The sequence below is a fragment of the Polyodon spathula genome, unplaced genomic scaffold (genome assembly GCF_017654505.1).
Source record: "Polyodon spathula isolate WHYD16114869_AA unplaced genomic scaffold, ASM1765450v1 scaffolds_812, whole genome shotgun sequence".
Classification (NCBI taxonomy): Eukaryota; Metazoa; Chordata; class Actinopteri; order Acipenseriformes; family Polyodontidae; genus Polyodon; species Polyodon spathula.
This window is the reverse complement of record NW_024472299.1, coordinates 144423-164229: the sequence shown is the minus strand read 5'-3', so window position 1 is coordinate 164229 and position 19807 is coordinate 144423. Positions and strand designations below refer to the sequence as shown.

The following is a 19807-nucleotide window of genomic DNA, read 5'->3' as shown; positions in this document are numbered from 1 at the left end:
TGTCCAATTTTGCATTTATTTGTAATGTGAGCATCATCGTTTAGCATCTCCAGTCTTCAGTGCATTGTATAGGGTGATGAGATGTGATTAATAATAATAATAATAATAATAATAATAATAATAATAATAATAATAATAATAATAAAAATAATAATAATAATAATAATAATAATAATAATAATAATAATAATAATAATAATAATAATAATAATAATAATAATAATAATAATTATTATTATTATTATTATTATTATTATTATTATTATTATTACTGTTCCCTTAAATTTATATGTTGTTTGCAATCAATCTAAGTGGTTCTTATTGCAATTACTCAAATACTGAATTTCTATTTTTTTGATAAGTGAGTTCTGCTGTCCATCAGTTCCACTTGCCTGTTACAGACATGTGTAACGAAGGCTAGATGGCTAGCATGTGATTAGATTAGTAAGTGTCAGCACCATCTAACGCAGAGCAGCATATTGCCTGAAAAAAACAAAAACAAAGAGAAACTTGATCCACAGTGGCAGGTCACTAGATGGCGCTGTTTCTTATTTTTATAAAGAGATCTGGCCTTCATTACATCTATGACAGACAACCAGAACTGAAGAGCGGCTCCTAAAATCCTAATCTAAGCACCTTAGCACTGACTAGTGTACACACAATAAAAAGGGGCAAAGGGGGGCAAAACAGATATCTACTAAAATATCACTTGAAGCTACCAGCTCGTAAACGCGTGTGTTCAGGTCAAGTTAAAATTGTTATGAAGAAGAACTGGTCATCGTGCTCAGCAGTAATTATTCTCATAAGGTTCCAGTAAATGCAGCTGCCTTGCCAGTGTGTGGACACTGAGCAATTACCTTCTAGAAATGTAACACACAGCTTGTTTAATGATCCACTGTTATGGAAAGTGATCAGTCATTCTGACACAGTGGGCTGCTGTGATAGACATGTAACCATCCTCCTTTTGAACGAGATGTGCACGCTTGCTTTAAGGCCAGATTTGCAGTGTCTTGGTTTGTTTTTATTATTGACAGCAAGTAAAGTCACCTCAAAGACGTTGGCCTCGCTGGCATTGTGTGTTAAGCTGCAGTCCTGCTGTGAGCTGTCCCTTTAAAAGAAGCAGACGCTCTCTCTGCTCCACTGTACTGTGTCTCTCAGGGTGACTTTGCTTGTCAGTCGCTCCCTCCATCCCCACCCCACCCCCCAGCCTGGAGTCCCCTTGAGTATTGTCTCATTGCGATACTAGACATGCTCTATAATCCATTGTACATGTGCAAACCCCAACACACAGACACACACAGACACACACACGCACACAGACACACACACAAACCACATATCACACCTCAATTATTTGTTTACTTGTTTGAAATATGTAATACATTTTCCCTTTGGTTGATACAATAGTGGCTTTAGGGGAAACAGTTGAGACATATCAGACTCAGTTGAGCATTTCTCAGTCTGAGAGGCAGGGATGCCATATATCTCCCCTCTCTGGTGCAGCGCTGCCACACTATTTGCTTCTCAGTTTTGTCTGTGGAATTTTCTGAGACTCGGAAGGCAGGCAAGCAAGAGCCACCTCCCCTGGGAGCCTTACAGCAGCAATTCCCGAAACACCCTGACGCAGATAACTCAAACGAGGTCGGGAATCGATGAGCTCAAGCATGCAGCAGCCTCATGAGGATAAGAGGCTGGAAAACAGTTACTTCCATGTGAAGTATGTAATTTCTGTCGTCACTTGAAGGCAAAATGATATAGATATAGATCCTTCCTCTGTTGAAATTTCAATGTATTTTTGATATGGGAACAGACTCAAGCACATTGAATCAGTGCTCTCCCGATTAGCAACGGTGTCCCTAGCCTTATAAAAGGTTACCAGGGTATTGTTGCACAGTATTTTTGCAGTGTTTCCATGTTTATACCATGAGTTTGCCATAGTTTACCCAGGTTTGCCATGTTCTTTGCAGTGCTTGCCTATGCTTCACCATGCTTTCAATGTGCTTTATTACACTTTGCTGTGCTTTTACTATGGTAAGCTTTTTATAAAGGTGCCACCTGCTGACAATGTAAAGGAAGGCTTTATTACAACACAGTACAGTAGGTGTGCACTGTTCATATCATAATGCCAGTCCAGTAACACACTCGTGCTTTGTGGATCAGACCTTGGTTAGAAAGCGTTAGTTTGCAAGGAACCATCAAAATGCATTGTTACTCATCGGAAACCCCCCCCCCCACACACACACACACACACACTCGCGTTCAGCGCAAAGAACTCCTGAGAAAGAATAAAAGCTACAAAGAAGTACATGCTTTTTAGAAGACTCAGCTATTTGAGAAGCCAGCTTTCAGCAATGCAGCGGTGAGCATAATCACTAGCCTTCAATAGGAATCTATTACTGCAACGCAATATGAGACATTAATGACTCCCCCACCCTCTTAATAATACCTCTTTCTCTCGGTCTGAATTTTCAAAGTGGTTGTATCTAACACAGTTGCACTGTGTTGATCTCAGATTTTGTGAGAAACACTCACAATAGCAAAGCTGCTGTTCCATTTGAAAACATTGGGTACTACACCGGGTTAAAGAAAGTTCTCAGTTTGCTTGTCATGCTTTCAGGAAGTCGGTTACCCTTGCACTTCCTGGGTCACTTCACCTCGGCATGTCAGTCAAGAGGGGAAGCGGTTGGTTAATGACAGGAAGTGTTGAAAGTGAATCTTCAGGTGACAAATAAAGTGTAAGATTAGTTGAACTTGGAACAGAGATTTATTTAACCTGGTGTAGTACCAGTTACAACATGAGGAGCGTCTTTTACTGTATTACTTAAATGCATTCTGATAAGTCTTGTTCTGAAACAAGTAAAATATACCAAAATGCATTGCAGTGTGAGTTGAAAAGCCTGAACTGTCCCAGACTGTGCTAGGGTGCACAGAGTCATATGGTAACCTTACCTAAGTGTACACTAATATTTGGCCTTGATCATTTTACGCTCAAAAATATTAAGACACCGAATTCAAACCCAAACCCACAGAAGTGATGGGCGAGTGCTTTAACCTATAGCGCCACCTAGGTGACGCCAATACTTTAACAACTGTAACTGCATATTTGGTGCCAGCTCGAGCCTTTGCTGTGGTCCCTGTTGCAGTTAGTGAAGGGCTCCATGCTCCAGGTAGTGTGGTAATCACTCATGATGCATTTCTCTTCTCTGGGTCAGGCCCTCCTGTTGTTTTCAATCTGTGTTTCCATGGCAGCTGGAGAGTCTTCCCGTGGGGGGGGGGGGGGGGGGGGGGGGGGGGGGGTGTTGCCATGGATATGGCCGCTCAAGTGTGTGTAAAGTCTATTAGCCGCATTGTGCTGATTCAGCATATTATGGACAAAATGACCTTAGCTAAAAATATTACTGAAGAATGAAGTAAGTTAAAAACATACTGTCACTGCAACATACACATCTATTGGCTGTTAATAATCATCAAGTCCTACATGTACGAATGTAATGGTGACACACAGACAGATAGACAGGCTGACAGATTCATACACCCCAGATTGTGGTAGTTTGTGGTAACCAAGATTGATCACAATTGGATAAGTTTTAGATATACCCTTTTAAAAGTGTACAATGGTAAATTCATTACAGAGTCTGATCAGGAGTAGTATAGCATAGGCAAGCACTGTAAAGCCCAGAGAGGTATGGTAAAGTGGATTGAAAGACATGGCAAATCCTGGTAAAGCAAGGTCAATCCACAGTATACCCATAGCAAAATTACTGTGCAGATTTACAGGGTGAACATATGCACATGTAAAGACAGATTCCTCATCAGATTCTCATAAAATAATGAAGCCCTAACCAAGTTTCCTTGCTGCTGATTTTGCTGGTGCCAGAAATTAAGATTTTAATGTGAACATCCTGGGAGGTAGGATGAGTTGCTAGCTATTAGTACGACTATCTTGTGATCTTGTGGTGCAGTTCGTGCCAGTTTGTTAAGATTATTTCAGCACGTTCTTCCCCACTTTGGCGCTGAGAATCCACTCTTGCTGTCTAATTGCTGCGGCTGCAGATTGCCAGATGGAAGGCAAGTCTGGAAAAGATTTCAGCACCTGGACAGCTCCCAGCTGAATTAACAAGAACACTATAGCAAGACAGGATTTCTGAGACTGAAATGAATGTTGCTTAGTTATGAAGATACAGCGGAGGTACATAAGAGAACTGCATGTCCAATGTTAATAAGATTTGCTTAGGACAGTAGCACTACCTATTGAGGGGATACAGAGAAGAACTTTACATTTGTTCAATATTCGATTTCTTATTGGATAACTGCTGTCTATGATCTAGCTGTCGTCACGCAAGCACGTGAGATGTTAGTGTCACAGTAAAGCATATTACAATCATAGATTTATAGTATGTGGAATATCTCAAGATCCCTGTAAAAGTGTATGAGATACAGAGGGACGGATATACAGACAGAGAGACGACTCCGTATTTCCCCACCATCTGAGACACTCAATAGCGGTTTTGTGGTTTTCCAGACATATGGATGATGTAAAATATAACTACACTGTATCCCACTTTCTCATTAGCCCCCTGCGTCACCTAGTCAGGATGGTATTGTGGAGATACAGCCAGGGATGATCTCGGTCCCTGCAGTTATCAGGATGGTTGCCTTTCCACTGCAGCACAAGACTGGGACTGCTTCCAACAGACGTGAATCTGATGTAGGCAGGAGATCAGAGAGGGTGGACCAGACTGCAGCATCTTCCCCCTGCATGCTCAATTGAGTGACTACCAAGGCTGTGACAGGGTCTCAGCTAATGCAATATCGCCATTAATCTTACCTGTAGATCTCACATCTGCACAGGTTAGCATTACCAGCAACACAACAAATGAACAAATATTGCACAGTTGGATTTTTTTATTATTATTTTTTTTTACATTGGATCAGAGGTGTTTAAAGTTGGCTCTTCCCCTCCTGGTCTTTGTTCTAACTCGGTTCTAAAGTGTTAATTGAATCAATTAAACTTGCATCCAGACCATGAAGCAGTTAATTGTACCATTTTACCTGTTCAAAACCTGGAGTGGAATAACAGCCCTCCAGGACTGTGATTGGACCCCCGCCAGCACTAGATGGTGCTGTCGGTAACTAGTATTAAAACACTTTGGCTGATCTAGCCTACAGTACACAAGTCTGTGGCAGGCAACTAGAACTGAAGGGCGGCTCCTGAACTCAAAGCACATGGACACCGATCAAATAAAAACCGCTGTGTTTGAGTAATTCCATTAAGAAACACCCTGAACAACTACAAGACTACAATCTTAACAGTGCAAAAACTGTGACCGCATTCTAGTGCTACAGAACCCCCTGCAGGATTTACAGGAAGCGTTTTACCCAGCCTTTGTGGCGTTGTATTCTTAAATAGCACGTCGACTTTTGAAACTTATATACTGTACACTGTAGCACCATTCTACCATTGGAGCTTCCTGTGGCAACTTTAGTGCATTTGCATTGGATTGATAGTAACTGCATTGCCACTGAAGATAATTTTCTCCACTCTCTCTCTCTCTCTCTCTCTCCCTCTGCATATCAAGCACGGTTCTGGCCTCGGCTGAGCTGTCATTCATGTCTGAATAAACACAAACTGACGGAATAAATGTTTTCTTCATTCACCTGGCAGACAGACTCAAATTTAAATAGCAGAACAGTCTCTTTAGTGGGTGACAGGGTGACGCTAGTGTCTGCAGGCTTTTGTTTGTTTGTTTGTTGTTCTTTTATTTATGATCTCTGTTTCCAAGCCCCAGACTACTTTAATATAAAGCTACAAAATATCAAAATATCACTCTGGATCCAGAGGCTGTATCCTTGGCAATGCTAGGTGATGCGTCAACGTTAAAGTGATTGTAGGTAACAACACGTTTTAAAAATGCTCTATCAAGGTCTCAAATGTGCTGTTTCGAAAGTCATTTTAAAACATGACGTCTGGTACTATACTAAGTTAAAGGAAGTTCTCAGTTTGCTTGCCTTGCCTTACAGGAAGTTTATTATTCTTGCACTTCTTGGCTTACCTCGAAAGTGCTTTCAGAGGCAAAGCATCTTACTGGCTGCAAGGCATGCCAGTCATTAGGGAAAGCAGCTGGTTGATTGCTATTAAAGCCGTCACCAAAATTAAAATTCTATGAATGCAAAAGAAGTAGAAGTTTGCTAATTAAATGTAATGACAGTGCAGGAAGATTTAAACGAACCCTCGATTGCAAACAGTGCTGTTTGTCGGCACAGAGTAAGAGGCGGTTGCTATGTGCTTAAGTTAATTGACGCTGGCTGGATATTTCCACATATACTTGCAGAGACACCCAATAACACTGTCGCACTGTCTTCCAGATTGCATTACTGTGTAATTGTGCAAATAGGCAATCTGGTTATATCTGGAACAAGCTGTCCTTGTGAAAATGCAGTCTCTCCTTTTGGTTTTGTATAGCATCTCTGGGTGCAAGTATGTGTTGCTTTGACTTTTTAAATATAAATGAGAAAAAGCCCTAAATGTTAGAAATAACAATTGGAAATAAACACACACTCAAAGTATTGATAACTATGGTTTTTTCTTCCCTCTTATTAGCTTTGCTAACATTACCACTGGTCTCTCATTATAGGCGTTTTAACCAATGTTGTAAAGTGTCCTTACTGTACCTCTTATTATCTTATTATTATGGCTGGTCCCTGTTTTGTAATGTGGAGAATACCTTCATTCTTCACTGGCGCTTGGACATTAATTCACAATGTGATTGCTTTCATATCTGCATTATAAATACTGTTTGCAGCAATATTTCAGTTCTTCTGTGTGAAAATTCTGTTTTTTAATGTTGCAATGTGCTCTTTAGGTTCTCAGAGCTTGACGTGATCAGCAATGGACAGGACCGAGTTTCTAATGAGGGGTCAGAATGTGCAGAGCGATCTGAGAGCTATGGTACAGAAATCCTTCTAGCCGTAGCCATCTGTTTCATCTCCGCAGTGCCTTTTGATGGGAGACAAAGAGCATCGCTGTTTACATGCTTCTTTGTGTCGTCCAGAGAAGCCTTTCTTGGTCTAGTCGGGTCACTGTGACTCAATGTTAACCCAAGGGCATTTACAGATCAACCTTCATAGAGCAAGCATTGTCTGTTGGAATAATCCAGCTATGCTGTTATTTAGGGCCAAACTGTTTATCCTGTTTTTTGGGGGGTTTTTGCATTTTAGTTTTGGAACTATCATTTTGTTTAAAGCACTTTTAAAACCCATTCCAGAGGGGCAGTGGTATTGCAGATATTATCAATTTACTGGCAATGCACAATGGCTTTGACGTGGCTCTTTTGTTCCTCATTTTACCCCAGTGGCGAATGCCAAGACTGCCAGTTCAACGTGGTATGATTTTTGGCAGGCACCATATGTTGATATTTTTTATAGAAATGCAACTATAATGCAATAGAAAACCTGCAGCAGGCTTGTTCCTTTGCTGTAGGTCACACGGTTGCAAAAAGATCGCTGGAGTGAATCTGTGCAATAACCTATAACCTCTACAACAGAAGCAAAGGATGGCCAGTAGTGACCTAGCTAGCTCTTACCAGTCCTTTTAAAATCGCATTGTTTTTCCACCTAGACGTTTCCTCGGACTGCGAGAAGCGAGTGCATGTCTGTCTGTGTCACGTTATTGACTGAGAAAGCTAACTCAGATCCATTAGATGAAAAGGTTCATCCCTGAGGTTTTAAAACCCATTTTCCCAGCCTCTGTTTCCTCTGCATCGCTTTTCATTGCAGACTTTGATCCCTTGTCACTGGGACAGTTTCACTGCATTTTCTATAGTTCATAACAAGCAGTCACCACTGCTGAACTATGAAAGCCCTGTCGTCTGGTTGGGATATGATTGTTTTTAATATCGTTCTCTTCTCTGTGTGCAGTTCCTCCCTGACACTGTATTTGTGAGGTGTTTCCCATGCTTTCTTTAATATCCTTTACCATACCCCGTTATCCTTTACAATGCTTACATATGCTTTACCATGCTTTCACTGTGCTTTATTACACTTTGCTAGGCTTTTGCTGTGGGGGACTTTTATAGGGGCTCTGACGGCCTGTCCACTGTTGCCGTGGTGATTGGGCCCTCTGTAGTTTTCCAGTAATCTGTCTATTTTCTTCTGACAGGCAGTTCTCACCAGACAAAGAGCTGCCCACAAGAGGCAAGAAGCCAGGTGGTCTGCACTGGTAACTGTAGGCCTGTCAGAAAACATTTGTTTGAAGTTCTGTCTTCTTTTTATATTGATCAGGCTGGATTTTCTGGTAAAACGTAGACGGAGGCTGGGAAAGAAAGAAAGAAAGAAAGAAAGAAAGAAAGAAAGAAAGAAAAAGAAAGAAAGAAAGAAAGAAAGAAAGATCTCAATGTGTCCACAGAGTAGGGCCAGTACAAGCTGAAAGATTCTACTATTGGCCCAAATGTGATCAGACTTTTCTACATCAGAGGACCATGCTCACTGCTGGCATTAAAATGCAGATTTATCAAATGGCACAAAAACGGAGTGCAGTAGCAGGTTGTAATGACTTTATTCTCTCTGCTACTAGATCAGAATTGCAGTAGGTTATGTAAGATGCCATCGCGGGCACAGTACACTGGTTTTGTGGGTCAAATCTTACCTAATGTGAATTACCATCAAAAGTGTTTCACATGTTCTGATTTTAATGTATTCATTTCAAGTGAAACAAGAACCTTCGGTATTTTATTATTTTGCTATCGAAAGCATGATTATCATCGTGTTTTTTCTTTTCTCTTCACGGTTTGAATTACTCGGCAGTGGGGTTGAAACCTGCCACCAGAAAGCTCAGTTTGAGTCTGTATGCTGTTCAATGGGATTTCCGTTTGCTTCCATCAGTCCCGTCAAGCTCCAGTTTCTCTGCCTAACCAGTGTGTGCACCCTGTGTTCTCTTTACAGGGCAAGTCGTATGTGTTTGATAAAGTGTTCCCAACTAACACCACTCAGGAACAAGTCTACAACACCTGTGCCAAGCAGATCGTCAAAGGTGAGGAAAGAGGGCATGCAAATGCATCAGTCTGCACTATTCAGTCATGAATCAATGACACATATTCTCAGATATTCAACACGTTTATATTTTTCTGCTTTGATAAATGTTATGTTTAATCGTGCAATATCTTGAAAGCCATGTTCTCACAGTTCGATGTGTTCCTGTTTTATTTAAACCCCTATAAACCCCCCCATAAACAGTGCTGACTAAACTCAGCCCCAGTAATATGTGAAAGGTCAAACCCTGCACCCTTTTCTGCTGTTAAACACAGGTATATTTATTGGACTGATGGCGCCTTTATCTTCTAAATGAATTAGCTGGTTTCAATTAAATTTGGCACAAATGTCAGTCTGCTTGAGAGAGGCCCAGGACTGAATAGCAGGCAGGGGGGTGTTCGGGTCAGGAGTGAGGAGCTCTCTCTCTCTCTCTCTCTCTCTCTCTCTCTCTCTCTCTCTCTCTCTCTCTCATGGGAAAGAGAACTTTAGCCTCAGGAAGTTCTGTAAATAATTGCAAACAACACAACTGAACAAAAATGTCCAGGATCAATACACAGAAGACTGGAGCCATGCAGGCTTTTAGTGCTCCCCGTCCGAACTTCATGGGAAATCTATCCCAGTTGAGCCAAAATGATACAAAGTGAACAAGAGAAATCCATTAACAACAAATCAGATATTTCGTACTGTAAGTAGCTCTATACTGTAAATGCGTTTTTAATATCCCATTTTGATAAACCAACATAGGTTTAATATTTGTGCTTTTAAGGTGCTTTGGAGCTTATTTCAGCACTATATATATATATATATATATATATATATATATATATATATAAATATTACCTAGATGATTCAGTGAGCTAGACTTTCAATGCCTTTTCTAGATCATTATCTTTCACACACAGCACTGTGGCAGCTGTTCAATTACTGTATATGGGTAATTTAAAGAGAGATTTAAGAATGGCAGCGGTATTGTGTGTCTGATCTCCGCTCTGTATTAAATCTGCTGCCGTCTGTCTAAATTATGTACAAAACTTCCTAAGGCTAGTAAAAAGAGTTGTTCAAACGGCTTCTTCTTAAAATACATTTGACTCAAGTATCACGAGGAGGGAAACTGACAATTTGGATGACCATATCCAACCTGTCAGCAAACCTGAAACCCTGCTTCGTGCACCTGATTGGTTAGCATTGTTTTATTTGTGAGACACACACACGTCCCTTGTCCCTTAAAGGGTTTACTTGTAACGTGTTCCTGTTTTTTTTTTTGTGTTCTGTAGATGTTCTTGGAGGCTACAATGGGACCATCTTTGCCTATGGACAGACTTCCTCTGGAAAAACCCACACCATGGAGGTGAGATTTCATTTCTGCAGTCAAGCATCCCCAACACAATAGCAAAGAGAGCAGCGATTCTCATAATGCTAATTTATCTTAATAACACACACACACACACATCCCTGCCACAGCCAGTAGCAGCTTCTGATATTCTTGATAACCTAAAAAAGGAGTTTTAAGATATATGTAACTACAGGTTTATTTCTCCTCAGAGATGGAAATAAGACTCCTGTTGCATGGCCGTTTCCTCCATTCCAGTTTTTAAAATGATTCTGATTAGCCACAGTGTATAGCTACAGTAATAAGCTTAGGTCTTATTAAACTCATAGTAACACCAGGAATGGATCAAACTGCTATGCAATGGGAGTCTTATTTCCCCCCCTGCTCATTTGTTATGTGCCAGTATTGTGATGTATGTAAAAACCGGGTCTGGTTTATTTCGCAGAGGTGATTTGCAATGTGGTTGATGCCCCTGTCTTGTGATAAGTGTAGAGCTCTCAGGTGCTGATGTTTGCTTCTTGTTTCAGGGGAAGCTGCACGATGGCCAACACATGGGGATCATTCCCAGAATTGCCCAGGATATCTTTAACCACATTTTCGCTATGGACGAGAACCTTGAGTTTCATATTAAGGTAGGCACAGATTTGCCCTTGACTCCCATATGGCCTGTCATCCTGAAATCAGATCAGAGATACTGAGGCTTCATAGAGCCAGTTACAACTTTTATTTCTTAAGTGTCTTTTGTGCAAATATTCCAAGACGCTGCAAGCAGAACCCCATTCTACAGTGATACATTGTAACAGTTAAAACGCAAGGCAATAAATCTAATCAAAGTGAACTGAATGATTTAATCCTGTTTCGCTTTTTTTTAAAATTGCAGGTCTCTTACTTCGAAATCTACATGGACAAAATAAGGGATCTTCTTGATGGTAGGTTCCTTTATTCTTCTGAAACCAGGATCCAGCAACAATTCTCAAATCTGCTAGCACATGCGAAACAGTGTATAGTCCACTGTTAACAGTGATATGGGACTTCAAGCAGTCTTAATGTCTCTTTTCAGTTACTAAGACCAACCTGGCTGTCCATGAGGACAAGAACAGAGTCCCATATGTTAAGGTAAGGTCTCTTTATCTCAGTATACAGTAAAGTAACCCCAAAATACCCCTTAAAGAAGGTATCAGCTTAAGTAGACTGGTCCAGTGTGCTGTAACGATAAAGACTTTTTTAATGTAGTAAAGTAATAACATGAAATTCAGTTATTTAGATTTTTGCATGCCTCTTAAACTGGCACAAATTAAGGGGCATTTTCAACTTATTAAGAGCAAGTGGATCCACTTTGTAGTTCGTTAGCTAATGACGTCAGTGTTTGTAATTGTCTCACCAGGGCTGCACTGAACGGTTCGTCTCAAGCCCAGATGAAGTGATGGATGTGATTGACGAGGGCAAAGCCAATCGCCACGTTGCCGTCACAAGTGAGTACCGCCCCCTCGTAGCCAGATTCCTTCCTGTTTGGTGAAAAAGCTGCAGGCTAGAATTTCTTCTGAACTTCTGCAAGCGGTTTTCTTCTCAAACGACTACACGCAGTATTTAGATGCATACCTTTCTCTTCCTTCCTGTCTCACCCCACCTCCCTCGCCTCTCTCTTCCCTAACCCTTTCCCATCTTCTGACTTCCCCTTCTCTCCAACCTCTCCCCGCTCTCCCCAGACATGAACGAGCACAGCTCCCGCAGTCACAGCATCTTCCTGATCAACATCAAGCAGGAGCACGTGGAGACGGAGCAGAAGCTGAGTGGGAAGCTCTACCTTGTGGATCTGGCTGGGAGTGAGAAGGTGAGGAAGAAGAATAGCAACACTGCAGCGCTTTAGAACGGCGAGTAGAAGTGACCAGACCGAGGATGAAAGTCTTAGTAAAACTGTTAACCTCTTAGCTATTGTGAGGACTCGCCGCTCGGAGGTCACGATGAGGGGTCCGTGACAGTCTGCTGCAGGTTCATTGAGAGGCCACAAACACACACTTCAGGGAATTCATCTTAAGACTTTTATTGTGTCTCATGAGTTCCCTCCTGAAGCAGTATTGTTCCTATACGTTCCTCCATTTCCACTGAATTCTCTCTCCATCATTAGAATCTCGAGTGACCTTTAGTCTCTCACACCAGACACTGTCATGTACAGCACTCAAAACATAACAATGTAATCGTCACACTATGACATTGGCAGTGAGAGCAAGTCTATCTTAGGCTTTCTAGCAACATACCCAGGAGGTTCAATTGTTTTGTGGTGTCCTATGACAGGTTAGCAAGACTGGAGCTGAAGGATCAGTCCTTGACGAAGCCAAAAACATCAACAAGTCCCTGTCCTCTCTGGGGAACGTCATTTCAGCGCTGGCCGAGGGAACCGTAAGTTCGTTGGATTTATTATTTTTATTATTAATTTAACCAGGAATTTTTGCATCACCCTATAGAATGAACTAATTTTGCTTCATAAAGTGGAATTAAACCTGCTGAATAATGTTATGTTAACATATGGAATTACACGCCACATTGTAGTGTCCCATGTAACGAAAAATTATAAATGGGAAATTATATAAGATCTCTGACCGTTTCCCGATTGTCCCTTTTTTTTAGAAAACCCACGTGCCGTACCGGGACAGTAAAATGACCCGAATCCTCCAGGACTCTTTGGGGGGCAATTGCCGGACCACCATGTTCATCTGCTGCTCCCCATCCAGCTACAACGAGGCAGAGACCAAGTCAACTCTCATGTTTGGACAGAGGTGAATGCAGTGAATTTCCAGTGAATGCAGTAAATTTCCAGTTGAATTCTGGGAAGGAACAGCTACATGCAGGGCGCTGCAAGAAGCAAGGTCCATCGTTAACCAGGGAAGCAAAATCCAGGTTCCTCTTGATGTTAAAACCCCGAATCCCATTTCCTATCCCCCCCGCAGAGCCAAGACCATCAGGAACACAGCCTGTTTGAACCTGGAGCTGACCGCCGAACAGTGGAAGAAGAAGTTCGAGAAGGAGAAGGAGAAGAACAAGACGCTGAAGGAGACCATCCAGAGACTGGAGGCTGAACTGAACCGCTGGCGCAATGGTGAGTAGGCAGACTCGCTTGTGAAGGGTCTCCTCACATGCGGCTCATGAGTTCAGCTTACTGACATCAGCATCTGTCCTTACCTGCCCACCACGGGGCTTGCTCTTTAGTTGGCTGGTAAGGCGCTCGTCTCTGAACCAGGTGGTTTGCGGTTGGCATCCAGCAAAGGTCTTAAGGTCTTGCAGATCTATATATATATATATCATCCTGAATGCATTCAGTTGTGTTGGTAAATCAAAATGAATAGAAATCCAAGCTTTAACATAGAGGAGACGGCTGCAGATGTAACTCCTTTTAAATCTATTTCAACGTTTTTTTTTGTTCCTAATTATATCTCTTCATGCAGTTAGCTCATGCAACTCTCCCTGTGGTTATATATCCATTGAGTTACGAGAGTTCCAGTCTCACCCGCGATTATTCGTGAATGGCTATGCATGTTCTGTAACTGCAGCTGCTGGGTTAACAGTTACAAGAAACACTGGAGCAAATGGATCACAGCACCATGAAGTGCTACTTTGGATGATTTTTTTACACAGCTACAGCTTCAGTTTCACTTCTTTCAATGGCCAGTAAGAAAACCACTACAGGCTGCCATGTAGCGCCACAGATTCAGGTCTTATCTGTGCTCAGGACAATAAAACTGTAACAAAGTAACACATGACACGCCCGCATTAAAGAGTTGCGCAGCCTCCCCTGGTAGCGTTGGGATAGCAGAAGCTTTGTTCTCAAGCTCCGTTTCCTGGTTGTCTTCTCAGGGGAGAATGTCCCGGAGACGGAGCAGCTGAGCAACAGTCCAGGGAAGGTGGACATGAGTGACGAGACCCCTGTCAATGACAACGCCTCTTCCATCGTGGTGCGCATCTCTGAGGAGGAGCGCCAGAAATACGAGGAAGAGATCCGCAAGCTTTACAAGCAGCTCGACGACAAGGTAACCACGCCCACAAGACCTCGTTATTTATTTATTTATTTACTTATTTATTTATTTGGCAGGTGCCTTTATCCAAGGCGACTTGCGTGGTGTTACAGGGCAGACAGGGCTACAATGCAAAATTGATATTTAAATACAGTATCATCTGCAGCAAGGTACTAAAATGTTAATGTAATACGTTACTGTAATCGGATTACATTTTTCAGTCACTTGTAACTCCTTTTTCAGACAGGTAACAAAATGTTTATTGTTGTTTTTCTCTGAACAGCTAGATGCTGTGGTAGGTGGTGGGATGGCAATTTTATTCAATAAATGATTGATTTCCCTGGAGACAAAAAGAATACTGTCTATATTGCATCTACAGATCTGACTTACTGTATATGGTCTTTCTCAGCGGAAATGTTGGATCTCCCACTTATGAATTGAACATATATTGAGGTGTGTGAGTGCAAGGGCAATGCGTTTCACAGAAGAGCAGATGCTGCTTTTGCTGTTCAAATGTCACTAATGCTCAGGCAATACATTTCTCAAAGAGGTGAGTGGAAATAGTGAGTGACTGATGGTTTCCAGCCAGTCTGACATGTGTGTGTGTTTCCTCGGTTCCAGGATGATGAGATTAATCAACAAAGCCAGCTCGTTGAGAAGCTGAAGGAACAGATGCTGGACCAGGATGAGGTAAAGACTGCCACAGCTGTCTGCGTTCTCCTTCACTGTCTCTCTTCCATTCTCCCTGCTTCTCACTTTCTCCCATCCTCCCTACCTCTCACTGCCTCCCTCTCATTCTCCCTAGCTCTCTCTCTCCCCTGCCCTTCACTGTATCTCTCTCCCCCTCTCTCTCTCTCACTATCTCCTCTCCCCTCGCTGTATCTCTCTCTCCCCTCTCCCCTCTCTCACTGTCTCCTCTCTCCTCTCCCCTCTCTCTCTCACTGTCTCCTCTCCCCTGTCCCCTCTCTCTCTCACTGTCTCCTCTCCCCTCTCCCCTCTCTCACTGTCTCATCTCCCCTCTCTCTCTCACTGTCTCCTCTCTCCCCTCTCCCCTCTCTGTCTCTCTCCCTCTCTCTCAGCTCCTGGCCTCCACCCGCGGTGACCAGGAGAAGGTGCAGACGGAGCTGGGCCGGCTGCAGACGGAGAACGACTCAGCGAAGGACGAGGTGAAGGAGGTGTTGCAGGCCCTGGAGGAGCTGGCTGTGAACTACGACCAGAAATCCGTGGAGGTGGAGGAGAGGAACCTGCAGAACAAGCTGCTGGCCGACGAGCTGGCCCAGAAAATGGTGAGAGGGTAACCCTGCACTTTGGTGTGACCGAGTGCTGAAAGCTATAAGTCCTGAATGCTGAGTTATCCTCCCTGTGTGTTGCAGGCCCACCTGATCGCTCTGGAGGCTGAGCTGCATCGCATGCATGAAATGAGCAGCCACCAGAGGAAGAGGATCGCTGAGGTCCTGAACGCCCTGATGAAGGATCTGAGCGAATTCAGCGCCATCGTGGGAAACGGGGAAATCAAACTGGTGAGAGCAGCCTGGTGTGCGGGCGCTGTTTATAACCCAGTCGGACTCCCTGCCCCTCTGCCAAGGAAGGACTGCGGCTGAAACGTTCAAAAGACAAGAGCTTTGAACCAGAAGTCTGATTAAGTCACACAAGTTAGTGTACGCAGTGTGTTTACGGTATGCCAGTGAGGTTGGCACTAGTTGATGAAAGGGTGTAAGGATGTCTTAATATTTTTTCGGTACTTGTGTTGGGCACATGGATTTTTCTGCATTGAGTTTTAAGTTTGTTTTCAGAAAACTGATGGCTGGCGTAGTTGGCGCAAGATTTTTCACCCATTGTTGTGACTTAAGCTGTAAATATTTTCATTATCTGTCGCTCCTTATCTCTCTATGTATTCCGATATTGAAAACGTTCATATTGTTATGCAGATATTTAGACAGCTGAAGGAGGTCATCCGTACAGTTTTTAAATAAGCATCATAGCAAGGGACTGCTCTCTGAATGACTGTCCCGTGATTTCTAATAGAATATAGGGATGGTCTGAGCTACAGAGCCCATGATGGTTAAGCTTGCCCTCTCTCCCCTGGCAGCCGATCGAGATCAGCGGGGCTATAGAAGAAGAGTTCACTGTGGCTCGACTCTACATCAGTAAGATCAAGTCGGAGGTGAAGTCGATGGTGAAGCGCTGTCGGCAGCTGGAGAATCTGCAGGTGGAGTGCCACCGCAAGATGGAGGAGACTGGGAGAGAGCTGTCCTCCTGCCAGCTGCTCATATCACAGGTACAACACACAGAGACAGAGACAGAGAGACGAACGCAGATACATAGTGAGACACACACAGAGACACACAGACACAGAGGCACATGGAGACAGACAGAGACACAGACAGACACAGGAAGAGACACACACAAGCAGAAGATTGATCACTGTTTAACAGCAGCCCCCTGGGTGAGAGTCGGGTTGTTCCAGCTCACAGAGGTTTCTGCCCGTTTTCCCTGCAGCACGAGGCTAAGATCCGGTCTCTGACAGAGTACATGCAGAACATGGAGCTGAAGAAGAGGCAGCTGGAGGATTCCTACGACTCCCTGAGCGAAGAGCTGGCCCAGTTGCAGACACAAGGTACTGCTGCAGACACGCTGCATATCACAGCAAAGCCAGAGACTCTGAAACCGGAAATATTATCATGTATGCATTTGCAATAATGGCTACGACGGATGGCGTTTGGGGCGCCACTGCTCTTGGGGGACGTGTTGCCTCTTTGCTATGTGTATGTGTGTGTGTGTATGAATGTGTGAGTCCTTCAGATGAGATGTAAAACCGAGGTCCTATCTAAGTGAATGCAGTAGCAGTTCTTAATTTATGCATAGTTCACCCCTAGTCTGTGTAAGCTATATATATATATATATATATATATATATATATATATATATATATATATATATATATATACACACACACACACACACACACACATATATGTTACATTGAAACTTACATTTCTGTATCAATCTTTTTTCAGAAACAATGCAAGATGTAGCCAAGAATGACAAACAGAAGGACATCGAGGAGGCTGATGATGTGAAGGTAACAGAACAGTGTAAATGTATCAAGAGCAGTGAGATTATAAGAGAAGAGAAGGCGGAATGGATAGCGGTGAATAAAGACGGTCTCTCTCTCTCCATGCAGAGAGCGCTGGAGCTGCAGATGGAGAGTCACCGTGAGTCTCATCACAAGCAGCTGGGCCGTCTGCGCGACGAGATCAACGAGAAGCAGAAGATCATTGACGAGCTCACTGAGTAAGTTCTAGAGAGAGGCCGTGATCGTCTGTACCAAGGGGACCGGCAACTGGAGTGAGAGAGTTTTATAGCTCTGAGTGGAGAATAACTGGGAGTGAGAGAGTTTTATAGCTCTGAGTGGAGAATAACTGGGAGTGAGGGAGTTTGAATTATGTGCTCAGTGAACTATGCATGGAAAGAACAAATGTCAAGTGTTCAAAGACATGGTTTCGACAGATGTATTATATCAAGCTTTGACAAGAGAATGTATATATGTACTGACCTATGTTTAAACCACACTGTCATTGTGCTAATTAAACCAGAAATATAATGTAAAAATAACAATGGCCACGTGAAGTGTCCCCTTCCTGTGCTGGGCAGAGCGATCTTTAGCAGAAATGTTTCCGATCTTTGATGCCGCTGGTGTCTTTTCCGTTGAAGACATTTTAAAGAAATCCTGGAGCTCAGTCATTGTGTTCAGTCACTTACCGGAAGTAAACCAAACCAGCTACCAGGTTCCGAAATGCAGTGTAGCGCGTCTATAAGGCAAACGTTTGCTGTATTGAATTTTAAGTGGTAAATATGTATATTTACGTTATTCTTTCAGAAATGGGAATTTTCACAGGGAACTACATATTAAACAGCAGTGGGTACATTTCACAGAAATTGTGAAATCCATGAAAATAAATACATTCCTAACGATGGTTATAGCAGTTTGTAAGCTGTGTAGATTATAGTATGTAATGGGTGTCTGATTTGTTTTCACTTTGAGACGTCTGTTTGCTGTATAAATGTTCCTCTTCCTAACCCCCTCAGTCTCTCCTCCTCTCTGCAGCCGTAACCAGAAGCTCCAGCTGGAACTGGACCAGCTGCACTCCGATTTCGACAAGCTGAGAAGCCAGGAGCATGATAAAAGCGTTCAACTCCAGGAGCTTACGTGAGCCTCTTATTTACTGTCCCTCATCTCCAGCTAACCCCCCTTTTGGGTTTCAGGTCTGTCTGACTCGGCACGAGCAGTAGAAATGCTAACAGAAACGGAATACGGTTAAAGGCGACCGTTTGCGACGGGACGTATTTCAAGACATTGAGAAAAACTTCCAGTCGAAGTGGTTGTTATTTAATTACGTTTATCTGACTGTTTCTGAATTGGCATGATATTTTATGATTTCTTAGCTTGAATTCAGAATTCTGCCACGTTTCTTTGGACTGATTATACATACAAACATTGTGAGCTAGCTTATGTATTTCAGTGTATAGATTCTCATAGCAATGTATTTCAGTGTATATTGTCTTTCTGCTTTGAAATGAATGGTCTAGGTTTTGATTCGATGCTTTGAGCTGTGGATTACTGTATTAAACTCAGCTCAAATTCCACCACCACGTTATACTTAATCAGCTGAGCTGACTTCTGTGCAGTAGAAGATTTGTCCATCATTGGAAAGCTAATGCAATTAAAGTGAACGTACAGCTGTGGCCAAAAGTTTTGCATCGCCTAGAATTTTAGGATTGAGACATAATAAAAAAAATTTAAAAACCTATATGAAAATAATTTAGATATTTTATTTAGCATCATGTAATCAAAGTAACTCATATCGCAAAGGTCTACCGGAAGCCATAATAGTAGTACAAATGGATTTCGAAAGGTCACGTTTTTAAATTTCAGTCAGTTTTTTGTTATGGAAAACTACAAATCGGTGTGTGTAATTCAATATGTTAACGTAGCATTATTCAGCAGGTTTCATTCGCCTTCATGAAGTAAAATGTGTTCATTCTATAGGGTGATGCCCAACGTATGGCTGTAGCTGTAGGTTGGCGTAGTCGGTCATTCTCACGTCTTAAATTGGTTCCCAAGTGAAATGGTTGTTTGTGCTCAGCCCACAGCGGACAGCACATGCATTCCACATCACGACACGAGCACCGCCACGCAACGTCGCACCACTGGACACCTTTGCATAGAGACAAAAAGATAGGAACCTTCAGCTCTCACAATTTGCTTTTCTTTCTCCTGGTCCCAGATTTCTCCACGAAAGGCACGAGCAGTCCAAGCAGGACCTTCAAGGGCTGGAGGAGACCGTCGTAAGTTAGAAACTCAATCCTTCAAAAGACTAGAACTTTGAACCAAAAGTGTTATTAAATCACACAAGTTAGTGTCCGTAATGTGTTTACATTG

The 19807-nt window shown here is 42.6% G+C and overlaps 1 protein-coding gene across 4 annotated transcripts in view; it reads left to right on the top strand.

The window, feature by feature from the left end:
* Positions 1–19807, top strand: part of kif5ab (kinesin family member 5A, b) — a 36556-nt gene that overhangs the window by 2940 nt on the left and 13809 nt on the right. For all 4 annotated transcript variants that reach the window (XM_041241765.1, XM_041241764.1, XM_041241766.1 and 1 more), the window contains exons 2-21: positions 8941–9028; positions 10302–10375; positions 10885–10989; positions 11238–11286; positions 11418–11473; positions 11742–11829; positions 12064–12188; positions 12650–12754; positions 12983–13131; positions 13303–13451; positions 14207–14379; positions 14986–15054; positions 15444–15650; positions 15738–15884; positions 16454–16642; positions 16864–16981; positions 17382–17446; positions 17549–17658; positions 18473–18574; positions 19653–19713. In XM_041241765.1, the coding sequence (XP_041097699.1) occupies positions 8941–9028; positions 10302–10375; positions 10885–10989; positions 11238–11286; positions 11418–11473; positions 11742–11829; positions 12064–12188; positions 12650–12754; positions 12983–13131; positions 13303–13451; positions 14207–14379; positions 14986–15054; positions 15444–15650; positions 15738–15884; positions 16454–16642; positions 16864–16981; positions 17382–17446; positions 17549–17658; positions 18473–18574; positions 19653–19713 (2229 nt within the window). The remainder of the gene's footprint in view (positions 1–8940; positions 9029–10301; positions 10376–10884; positions 10990–11237; positions 11287–11417; positions 11474–11741; positions 11830–12063; positions 12189–12649; positions 12755–12982; positions 13132–13302; positions 13452–14206; positions 14380–14985; positions 15055–15443; positions 15651–15737; positions 15885–16453; positions 16643–16863; positions 16982–17381; positions 17447–17548; positions 17659–18472; positions 18575–19652; positions 19714–19807) is intronic.